Source organism: Ursus arctos, unplaced genomic scaffold (assembly GCF_023065955.2).
Source record: "Ursus arctos isolate Adak ecotype North America unplaced genomic scaffold, UrsArc2.0 scaffold_21, whole genome shotgun sequence".
Lineage (NCBI taxonomy): Eukaryota > Metazoa > Chordata > Mammalia > Carnivora > Ursidae > Ursus > Ursus arctos.
In genome coordinates this window covers 43,640,880-43,653,234 of record NW_026622886.1, presented here as the reverse complement: position 1 = coordinate 43,653,234, position 12,355 = coordinate 43,640,880, and the positions used below count along the sequence as shown (strand labels likewise).

General features: G+C 37.9%; 1 protein-coding gene across 2 annotated transcripts in view; it reads left to right on the top strand.

The window, feature by feature from the left end:
• TBK1 (TANK binding kinase 1) overlaps window positions 1–12,355 on the top strand; it is a 41,278-nt gene that overhangs the window by 5,765 nt on the left and 23,158 nt on the right. The window contains exons 3-5 of one of the 2 annotated variants that reach the window (XM_026500107.4): window positions 2,474–2,614; window positions 6,069–6,198; window positions 9,189–9,370. In XM_026500107.4, coding sequence (XP_026355892.1) covers window positions 2,474–2,614; window positions 6,069–6,198; window positions 9,189–9,370 — 453 coding nt within the window. Of the gene's footprint in view, window positions 1–2,473; window positions 2,615–6,068; window positions 6,199–9,188; window positions 9,371–12,355 lie in introns of those variants that run through there. The other variant, XM_044384641.3, reaches the window with a different exon arrangement.

Sequence of the window (12,355 nt, the reverse complement as noted above, 5' to 3'; positions counted from 1 at the left end):
GAGTGAGGGAGGTGTGATCACGTCACATAGATGGTGGTCTTCAAATGGTGATCTTGAAGAGAGGTTGTGAAGCAGTTAAATGGTTTTAAAAAAGATCATGAGATTCAGAAGTGAGAAAAAGATCATGAGATTCCAACTAAGAAAAAAGATCACTGAGGTGATCATGGCTGTATGGAAAGCTACAGAGAGGGCATCAAAGCAGGCACAGCACAGAGATCCTGACAGACAGGCAGCCATGAAATATCTTTAGGCAGGTGGTGCTTGAACCCCAAATGATCTTTCCACTTGCTCCAAGGAAGTTCAACCTTGGGTTGTGGGAAAAGTAAGATTAAACTCAAAGAATCCGGACTGACCACCATGGAGAGGCTTGCCAACTAGAATGACTGGAAGGAGGGGGGAGGGTCTGGAAGCAAGGCTTCAAATAAAGTTAATATGAAGAACATAAGAAGGTAACGTTTACCTGAAATTAAACATATATTTGTAACTCTAAGAGTCCCTCCCAGCTACAGCCGTGCACTGTAATTTTCTGTGCAATCTACTTCAGAATGCCATGAGAGAGTGAGAGTGGGGTGCTGCAGGTACATCCCGAGAGAAGAGGAAGTGTCTTTGATCCTCTAAGAGAAGGCTCTATAAAGAAACAGTCTGGGGCGCCTGGGTGGCGCAGTCGTTAAACATCTGCCTTCGGCTCAGGGCATGATCCTGGCGTTCCGGGATCGAGCCCCACATCAGGCTCCTCCGCCAGGAGTCTGCTTCTTCCTCTCCCACTCCCCCTGCTTGTGTTCCCTCTCTCACTGGCTGTCTCTCTCTAATAAATAAATAAATCTTTAAAAATAAATAAATAAATAAAAATTAAAAAATAAAAAAAAAAAGAAACAGTCTGCCCTAGTCATCTAGGTGAAGTCGCAGACAGGTGTCCAAGGCAGCAGTGATGCCGTCCAATGAGGACAGGCTACTTGAACCCAACCGACTGGAGCTCCCACTTCCATATGCACATCTACACACAGTATTGCAGCTCGGGAACGTTTCTTTTTTCTTTCTTTCTTTTTTTTAAGATTTTATTTATTTATTTGACAGAGAGAGTGAGACAGAGTGTACGCACAAGCAGGCAGAAAGGCGAAGGGAGAAGGAGAAGTAAGCTCCCCGCTGAGCACGGAGCCCAACATGGGTCTTGATCGCAGGACCCCAGGATCATGACCCGAGTCAAAGGCAGACACTTAACTGAATGAGCCACCCAGGTGCCCCTTTTCTTTTTTCTTTTTTCTTTTTTCTTTTTTTTTTTTTTAAGATTTTATTAATTTGTTTTGAGAGAGAGAGTGTGCACGCACATGTGCAACTGAGGGGAGAGTCAGAGGGAGAGAATCTCTAAGCAGACTCCCCACAGAGCATGGAGCCTGATGTGGGGCTTGATTCCATGACCCATGAGATTGTGACCTGGGCTGAAACCAAGAGTTGGACACTTAACTGACTTCAGCCACCCAGGTGCTCTGGAATGTTTAACAGTTAATTTCATTACTTTGAGCAGCTTTTTTTTTTAGGATTTTATTTATTTATTTGTCAGAGAGAGAGAGAGCACACAAGTAGGGAGAGACTATAGGCAGAGCAGGCAGAGGGAGAAGCAGGCTCCCTGCAGAGCAAGGAAGCCAAGGCGGACTCGATCCCAGGACCGCAGGATCATGACCGAGCTGAAGGCAGACGCTTCACCGACTAAGCCACCCAGGTGTCCCTATTTTGAGCTTCTTAATGAAATTTCATACGTGGAGTATAGTTTTCAGTCTCTCTTTTCCTGTTTTGTTTAGTTTTTAAATTATCAGGCCTTGGAGAAACCCTTCTGAATTCCACTTTGTTATCTAAAATATGCTTTTCACATTTGGTATTATTAGAGCTCTTCTTTTTTTTTTTTTTTTTAAGATTTTATTTATTTATTTGACAGAGATAGAGACAGCCAGCAAGAGAGGGAACACAAGCAGGGGGAGTGGGAGAGGAAGAAGCAGGCTCCCAGCGGAGGAGCCCCATGCGGGACTGAGCCACCCAGGCGCCCCTAGAGCTCTTTATATATGTAAATGACTGTCTTTGCCTCATGTATCATAATGGAAGCTTTTTTTTTTTTTTTACCTTTATGTATTTATTTTTAAGTAGGCCATAAGCCCAGTGTGGGGCTTGAATCACGACCCTGAGATCAAGAGTCCCATGCTTTACCGACTAAGCCAGCCAGGCACCCCTGGAAGCTTTTTAATATGAAAGAAAATAGCCTTTTCTTCATTCTGAAGCATGTAACCTGAGAGAAATTTGGAGCAGCTGACTGATTGATTTTAGCTTTAAAAAGAATTCAAGAGTTCTAGTACAGTTACCTATGCTTAAAAATATTTGGGTGTTCTGTAAGAAAGATAAATTGCTATAGCTTGTTCTAACAGTACCTTTTAATCTTCTTAATAGTATTATAAATGAATAAAACCTTTCTCTCTCTTTTTTTTAGAAAACCGGTGACTTATTTGCTATCAAAGTATTTAATAACATAAGCTTCCTTCGTCCAGTGGATGTTCAAATGAGAGAATTCGAAGTGTTGAAGAAACTCAATCACAAAAATATTGTCAAATTATTTGCTATTGAAGAGGAGGTAAGTAGTCAAGCTTCAGTTGATCTTGTCATGTTTATTGTAATTATTGCAATCCAAGAGAAATGACCTAATACAAAAAATTATTTTATAAATGATGAGGTTTTTTAAATGGTGAAAATTAGAGCTCATATAACCAGATATTCTGTCCTCAAAGATTCTTTCTTTTGTTTTTTGTTTTGTTTTGGTTTTTGTCCTCAAAGATTCTTGAAGAGATAAAACAGTGGAAATAAAGTATTATGGAGTCAGGAGAAGTAGTTTAAGAAATAAGAGTAAAGAATATGATTACCAGTATTTTTACTACAAATAAAAACTAGGTGAAGTTAAATTGACATAATTATTAAAGGAGCAAGTCAAATAATACAAAAAAGACTTTGTAAAAGAATAAAAATTCTCGGAACCCAGAAATTAGTGCAGTATATGAAGCATACCTATGCTTCATACATACATGGTATGTTAATATGGTATGTAGAAGGTATAGTTGACTTTAGGGAGAAACAGTGAAAAGAAGAATGTCATTTGGAAAATTATCTAGAAATAATGGAAGTAGAAATTTAGTTTAAACCCTTTAGACATGAATAACCAAATCACACCTTTTTCTTTTTTTTAAAGATTTTATTTATTTATTTGACAGAGAGAGAGACAGCCAGTGAGAGAGGGAACACAAGCAGGGGGAGTGGGAGAGGAAGAAGCAGGCTCCCAGCGGAGGAGCCTAGGACCCTGGGATCACGCCCTGAGCCGAAGGCAGATGCTTAATGACTGAGCCACCCAGGCCCCTCCAAATCACACCTTTTGAGTAATAATTTGGCAGTTTATATTCCTTATAATAGTGATTTTATTTTTAGTGAGTACTTCTTAGGAACTAATCAGAAATGTAAATTACAGTTCTACGCACAAAGATGTTCATTGCTGCCCTGTTTATAATAAAGAATGGTTAAATAAGTTAGAATATGTGATGGATATACAGTTTGTTACGCTCGAGGTTAAGAGTAGCCCTCCAGACTGCCAACTTTGTTCGAGACTTCTGATGCCTGCTGCAGAAGAGTTTGGCATACAGCACAAAGAGAACAGTCCCCACAAGACTTATTCAGACACTACTGCAAGTTCAGAAGTCCCCTAGGGCTACCATCACATCAGACCAGCTGGCTACAAATTTGGGGCTCCCCATGACTGTCCCCAGATTTAATTTGCTAGAATGTTGAATGACTTGGGACACCTGGGTGGCTCAGTTAAGTGTCCAGCTCTTGATTTCAGCTCAGGTCATGATCTTAGGATCCTGGGACTGAGTCCCACGTTGGCCTTCGCGCTCTGCTTGGGATTCTTTCCCTTTTCCTCTGCCCCTCCCCCCTGCTCACGTGCTCACGCGCTCACTCTCTAAATAAATAAGATCTCAAAAAAAAAAAAAATAGAATGTTGAATGACTTACAGTACTCAGGTAAGCACTATACTTAACAGTTTTATTATAGCAAAAGAATACAGATTAGAACTGGTCAGAGGAAGAAATTCTTGGACAGAATATAGGAGGATTCCAAACATGGATCTTCCTTGTCCTCATAGGTATGTTCCCCTCCTGGCACTGATGTATGACAGTAGCACAGAATATTGCCAGCCTCAGAAACTCACCTGAGCCTTGGTGTCTAGAGTTTGTGTTGGGACTCAATCACATACTGCCTGCATGGTCTTTAGCCCTTTCCAGAGGTTCAGACTAATACCTTTGGTCTTCATTTGCTTTGGGAATTGAGGTGGACATGCACGTCCTAAAACCTCCATCATAAATCACATTATTTGACTGTTACGTGGTCAAAGCTCCCATTCAAAGAAAGACGCTTCTAGCAGACAAGATACTCTGGATGCCTAGTAATCACCCCTTAGTAGCCAAGGGCAGACAAAGGCCTGACCTCTCTTGGGGTAAAATTTATTCTTCACTACACAGTAGTTAAGCAGTCATGAAAAGAGATTTTACCAAAATTTTAATCACCTGAGAACATGCTTATGTATAATGTTATTTGAGAAAAACAGGATTAAAAATATATATGCAGTGTGATCTTAAATATACGGTATTATTATGTGCAAATAATGTTGTGTATCTCTTATGTGATTTGATATATAGGAAAAAAACTGAAAGGAAATGCACCAAAATATTAGCATAATTATCTCTGGGTGATGGAATTATGAGTATTTCCCAAATTTTCAACAATGAACATATGATTTCGTTATTTAAAAACAACAGTCTTTTCTTTTAAAGTTATTTCTCTCTTTTTATAACTACACAATAGCAGAGAAATTTAAAATAGTTTATAAAAGGGGACACCTGGGTGACTCAGTTGGTTAAGTGGCTGCCTTCAACTCGGGTCATAATCTCGGGGGCCTGGGATTGAGCCCTGTGTCGGGCTCCCTGCTCAGTGAGGAGTCTGCTTCTCCCTCTGCCCCTCCCCCCAATTTGTGCTCTTTCCCTCTCTCCCCTCCCCTGTCAAATAAATAAATAAAATCTTTTAAAAAGTAAATAAATAGTTTATAAAAGTGTTTTAGGAGTCACCTGGGTGGCTCAGTTGGTTAAGCTACTGCCTTCGGCTTAGGTCATGATCCCGGAGTCCCAGGCTCAAGTCCCACATTGGGCTCCCTGCTTAGTAGGGAGTCTGCTTCTCCCTCTGACCCTCCCCCCTCTTGTGCTCTCTCTCTCTGCTTCTCCCTCTGACCTTCCCCCCCTCATGCTCTCTGTTTCTCTCTCAAATAAAATCTTTAAAATAAAAGTGTTTTGGGGATATGCAGAAAAAATTATAAAGGGAAGATGACTACAAAAAAATTGCAGATGAATACTGGATTTTAAGACTCATAATCACATTTTCAAGTTCCTGAAATGGGCTTATATCTTATAATCAGTGTGTATATGTAATTTGGTAGTATTTCTTTTTCCCTATAAAGCTGTTATTAAATTGATGGTGTAGCTTATAATCAATGATATATTAAAAGGTTTGAAACAAATCAGCAGCTCAAATGCAAATCAGCAGACTAGAACTTTGCTATGTGAGGGACCACTCAGCTGTTCTGCCATCTATTTGTGTTTAAGGCTAGCACTCCATTCCTTGAAGTAAAAGTACTTGTCATGAGAATTTCAAGTGTTTTAAAAGATCCGTTAAAAGATTAATGTCCTAAATGTACTAAAGTAATTTTTAAAGAACCATTATAACAATGTAGCAGTGATTTTCTATTTCAGATTTAGCCAGCTTTCATTGTGGTTTGATCATCTTCAAAAACAAATCCAGTAGGAATTTAGAAGATGTTAATCATTATATAAGTATAGTCAATATATATTTAACAAATCCCAGATAAAGCAATTCACAGTGCGTTCATAATTGTAGTATATTCTACATTTTAAGTGAAATCAGATAAGTACTAGCGTATAATAAAAACTTATTTTTTATATTGAGTCCCAATCAGTGATTTTTTTTTTTTCCAGACAACAACAAGACATAAAGTACTTATTATGGAATTTTGTCCATGTGGAAGTTTATACACTGTTTTAGAAGAGCCATCTAATGCCTATGGACTACCAGAGTCTGAATTTTTAATTGTTTTGCGAGATGTGGGTATGTTTGTTTATATGATTTTACAGATTTTATAGATAGTGTATACAGATAGATGTGTGATTTTATAGATATATGTGTATATAATTTAATGACAAGAATTTTTTTTAAGATTTTATTTTTATTTTTATTTTATTTTATTTATTTGAGAGACTGAGTGAGAGCAAGCATGAGTGGAGGAGCAGAGGGAGAGGGGGGAAGCAGACTCCCTGCTGAGCAAGGAGCCCAATGCAGGGCTCGATCCTGGGACCCCGGAATCAAAACCTGATCCAAAGGCAGATGCTTAACTGAGCCACCCAGGTGCCCCAGAAATTTTTCTTTTACAAAGTAGGCTCCACACCCAGTGTGGAGCCCAACATGGAGCTCAAACTCACAACCCCAAGATCAAGACCCAAGCCGTAATCAAGAGTCCAACCCTTAACCGACTGAGCTACCCAGGTGCCCTTAATGACATAAGACTTTTAAAAATAATATATTATTTTTATATTCAAAACCAAAGACCTTTATGCAGTACTTTCTTAGATATGACACCAAGAGAATACGTACAAAAAGAAAAAATAGATAAATTGGACTTCATCAACATTAAAAACCATTGTATCCCAGAGGACAGTATCAAGTAAGTGAAAAGACAGCCTATAGCATGAGAGAAGATATTTGATAAGGAATTTTTATCCTGACAACTTAATCAAAAGACAACCCAATTTAAAAGTGGGCAAAAGGAGATAAATAAATAAATAAAAATAGGCAAATGATTTGATAAACATTTCTTCAAAGAAGATGTACATATATGGCCAACAAGTAGCATAAAAAGATACTCGAGATTACTAGTCTTTAGGGAAATGGAAATCAAAACCACAAAGTGATGCCACTTCCTACCCACTAGCATGGCCAAATCAAAAAGATAAAACAGGGGTGCCTGGGTGGCTCAGTCGGTTGAGTGTCCAACTCTTGGTTTCAGCTCAGGTCACAATCTCAGGGTCATGAGATCCAGCCGGCCTTGGGCTCCTTGCTCAGCAGGGAGTCTGCTTGAGATCCTCTTCCTCTGCCCCCCCTACTCGTACATGTGCTGTCTCTCACTCTCTCTCTCTTTAATTAATTAATTAAAAGACAAAACAGGGGCGCCAGGGTGGCTCAGTCGTTAAGCGTCTGCCTTCAACTCAGGGCATGATCCCAGGGTCCTGGGATCAAGCCCCGCATCAGGCTCCCTACTCTGCTGGGAGCCTGATTCTTCCTCTCCCACTCCCCCTGCTTGTGTTCCCTCTCTCACTGGCTATCTCTATCTCTGTTAAATAAATAAATTAAATCTTAAAAAAAATTAAAAAAGACAAAAACAGGTGTAGGCAAGGATGTGAAGAAGTTGGATCCTCATATACAGCTGGTGGGATCATAAAAAGGTACAGCCACTTTCGAAAACAGTCTAGCAGTTCCTCAAAAGATTAAACATAGAATTACCATGTGACTTAGCAATTCCATTGCTAGGTATTTACCTAAAAGAATTAAAAATATATCCACACAAAAACTTCTACACCAGTATTCATATAGCCAAAAATGGAAGTAACCCAAGTGTCTGTCAGCTGATGTATAAGTAAAATGTCCATTATCTGTGCAATGACGTATTACTTGTTCATGAAAAAGAAAGTGGGGCACTTGTCTCACTCAATGGCAGAGCATATGACTCTTGATCCTGGGGTCATGAGTTGGGTCTATAACTTACTTTAAAAAGAGAAGGTAGAGTTACATGCTGTAACATGGATGCACCTTGAAAAATTATGCTAAGTGAAGGAAACCAGACATAAAGGTCAAATATTTATTATTTCATTTACATGAAATGTCCAGAATAGGCAGATCCGTAGAGACAGAAAGCAGATTAGTCATTGCCAAGGGTTTGAGGGTTGGCAGAGTTGAGGAATAACTGCTAATGGGTATGGGGTTTCTTTTTGGCATAATGAAAATGTTCTGAAAATAGTGGTGATGGTTGTACACTTTGACTCTTCTAAAAACTACTCAATTGTATACTTTAAAAGGCTGAATCTTATGATACATGAATTTTATCTCAAAGCTATTTAAAAAAAAAGAATATGGCAACCAAAGGGAATAATATCTTCTTGACAAGAAATGAATCAGTATTTGAGGAATGGGAAAAGTCCAGTGATAAAGAAGGCATAAGGTTAGTGGGAATTCTTGAACTTGACACTGGAAGCAGTGTGGAGACCCTTTAACCGAGGATAAGATGAGAGAGAAACAATATATGCTACAGCCTGTTTAACCAAGTAGAAGTTATAATCAGTGACTTCCTAAGTATACCAGTAGCCCTGAATTTTCGTAATTGAATGTGATACCCGTAAGCTTATTTTCATATATTATATTTGGACATTCATCTCTCAACTGTCAAATGTTCCAAACTAGCATTCGGTGGCACTGCTTGTCAATTAGCCAAAACAGTTTAATTTCAGCAGTGTAGCCACCTTTACCCTTAAAAAAAAAAAAAAAAAAAAAAGGAAACTGACCTTTGAAGAATAACTTTAAGTACGTAAGAAATATATTCTTATGGAAGCCAATCTGACACTTTGCCTTTATGACTTTTTTACTATTTTATGTATTGAGTCCAGTTTACTTTTTTATGAAATTTTTTCCCAAGCTAAAGAAATATGAAACTGTGGTGAAAGATTGGTAATTTCTCAGGAATCATAATTCTTAAGTTTAGGCAGATTACCAACATATATATAACCAAAAGTAATTCAGGAAGTCATATGCTTAAGACCATTTTATTCCATTTCCTAATAGGATTTAATTAAGAGAGATTGGACTCTTCTCCAGACCATGTTGATCCTTATTCTTAAACTCCATTACTCAGACATGAGATATAAAATGTAAATGCCATCTATTACGTCTTTGGTAAAAATGATCTTAGACCAACTTATGGAAAAACATTGAGTGAATACACATGCACATAGATGCCTACATTATGATTTCCTTTGTTTTATTTTACTAAGTCGGTGGAATGAATCATCTCCGAGAGAATGGCATTGTGCACCGTGATATCAAGCCAGGAAATATCATGCGTGTTATAGGGGAGGATGGACAGTCTGTGTACAAACTCACAGATTTTGGCGCAGCTAGAGAATTAGAAGATGATGAGCAGTTTGTTTCTCTGTATGGCACAGAAGAATATTTGGTAAGTCATGTATCGCTAATTTATTTAAAGCTGAATATGTTGTAAATATGGGTAACTGGTCAACTACTTCACTATAAAATATCTTAGTAACATTTATGACAAAAATTAAACTTTTATTCTCATGTATATGGTGTGTAATGAGGGAATTAGATGTTGGTATCTAAGGATGCTGTTATTTTTCTGTTAAAAATTCTTATAAATGTTATAACACTAAAGTTCTTTAATTTTACTAATGCTATGGATCTATTTTAAAAGGAAAAGCTATATATATGTTTCAGAAGCATGTAGCTAGTAAATGGTCCCATTTTTGGATCAGAGCCGTTAATATATTACGAGCTTGTTGTAGTGATAGCCCCTGTAGAGCAAAATTCATTATAATTCTGAAACAGAAGATTCTATTCAAGGAGATTGGTTACTGAAAGACAGAAAGGAACATTATTAGAAACACAAAAAATGAAATGCTTTTGAAAAGATCTAATTTGAAATGCTAGAAAGCTAGAAAAGCTCTGTGTTTGAAACTGTGTTGGTGTGTTTGTGTGAAGTTAGTAAGCATTTGAAGCACTTAAGAAAATAAAATAAGTGTATTTAATTTTTCAAGGAACCACCATACTATTTTCCACAATGGGTACACCAGTTTACATTCCTACCAACAGTGCCTGCCTGCCAGCCAGCCAAGCGCCCCCTTAGAATTATTGAATCACTATGTTGTACACTTGAAACTAATATAACATTGTATGTCAACTATATTTCATTAATAAAAATTTAAAATAAGAAGTAGGTACATTTAACATTTTATCAGGAAGTTTATAATATAAAGCTATCACTAATTGCTCGTGGCTCTGGACTTTAGTCTTTGATTCTGAGGGCACCTCACTGGCTGAGTCGGTACAGCATCTGACTCTTGATCTTGGGGTCATGAGTTTGAGCCCCATGTTCGGTGCAGAGACTACTTTAAAAAAAAAGTGTTAGATTCTGTGACGTTTTCCAATTGGATTTTCTGCCATTATAATCTTATAAAGAATAAAGTCTAGCTGTCCTTGTAGGTTTATTCAGATTATTCTCAGTCTAGCATGAATGAAGGTGTCTTAAATTGTTCTGTTAACAGTATATAACCCGAAATTAGTCTGTACTTATATTTTGATGATCTTTTAATAAGAATACCCAAAAATGGATTAGATTCATCCGACAAATATGTATGGGGTGCCTACTATGTGCCAGGCACTGTTGGAGGCCCTGGAACTTCTGTGGTGAACCAGATGCACACGATTCCTGCTCTTATGGAACCCACATTCTAGTGGGGAAAATAGTTAATAAATAAATAAGATAAATTCAGATCATTGAAGTGTTGGGAAGACAATAAGGTAATAAGATAAAGAATGACTAGCAGGAGAAAGATAGCTAGGGAAAGCCTCCTTTCAATCCTCAGTGACACTTAAATGTTTAAAAAGAAGCAAGCCGTACAAAGATTTGGGGGAGGAGCATTACAAACAGAGGGAACCAAGAACTGCAAAGGCCTTAAAACGAGAATGACCTTGGAAGTTTGAGAAACAGAAAGGATGGCAGTTTGATAGAATTTAGCGAGTGAAGGGTCAGGTGGTAGGGGTCGGAGATGGAGATATAAGCAGAGGCTAGCCAGAACATACAGCCTAGTGCTTTCAACTCTGTATGATCACTCCCTTTTTATAATAAATGTTTTGCAGTGTTCCCTTCAGTATCTTGAAATGAAATTCTGAGGTATAATCAACGTGTATGCCTAATTAAGAGAATAGCATAATATCTTAATAATATTATAAAAGAAAATATAATAAAATAATAGACATTTAATATGTAAAAGTTTAGCAACAGATTCACCGGCAAACAGATTAAAGAATCTGATGCTTGCACCTATATGCATTAGCACTTCCAGTGCAAGTACAGCTGTGTTCTATTTTTGAGTCACACATCACAAGTGGTGGTGCTGTCACTGGCATGATTTTCCAAAGCAGTGAGTAACTCATAGTAGTTTCTAACTGAATAAAGTAGATTCTCATAGAGCTGCGTTCCTGTAGCTACCAAAATACTCTGTGTACAAAAATATTTTATGTTTATATATTAAATGGAGTGGTAGACTTCTCACCTGCACAAATGCCTGGCAGGATATGAGGAAGTCATGCTAGAGGGACACCTGGCTCGCTCAGTCAGTGGAACACGTGACTCTTCTTGATCTCGGAGTTGTGAGTTTGAGCCCCACGTTGGGCATAGAGATTACAAAAGTAGTGCTGGGTATCACACACTTATTTTTCAGAACTGTTCCCTATTCAACAGGATGTCTTTCATCTCTGACCTCTGCCCACTAAATGCCAGTAGCACTTCCCAGTTACTGTGTTGAGCAGAACAAACGGCCATTCTGTACTAGCCTTTATGAGGTTGATCTCCCATTACCAACTTCTAATCTTTCACGTATTCTTCTGGGACCAGAGTTTAGCTTTTACTTCTTAACAAATTTTTTAAATGGAAAGAACAAAACATTAAATCAACTGCAAGAGTTCATGTTGTACTCCAAGCTGAAATTTTACTCTGATCTATTTCCTATTTCAGATTATGCCCAGCCCAGTTTTCAAATACAGTATACCAGAAGTTATAAAAAGAGTTAAATAATAGCCTGAAGCTCAGCAATCTAGAAGTATTTATATTTAAATGAAAATTTTTCTCATTTTGAAATTCCCAGGTCAGATGTTTAATCTCCCCCCTCTTTGTGAAAGTCCAAAGAAAACTTCAACATTCTTTCTTCTGCCATTTTTAATATTATGGATATCTTAATAATATAAACTGAGAGCTTTACAGTAGCTTTATCCTTATTTTCCTTTTCCAAGTATGGAAACCCAGGCCCAGTAATACCAAACCCTACAGAAAAACAAGTAGCACGTTCAGGAGAGAGCCAAAGAACACAGATGTGTCTAACCAGCATGTGTTAAGCCAGTATCAGTCACTCTGTGGGGAATTACA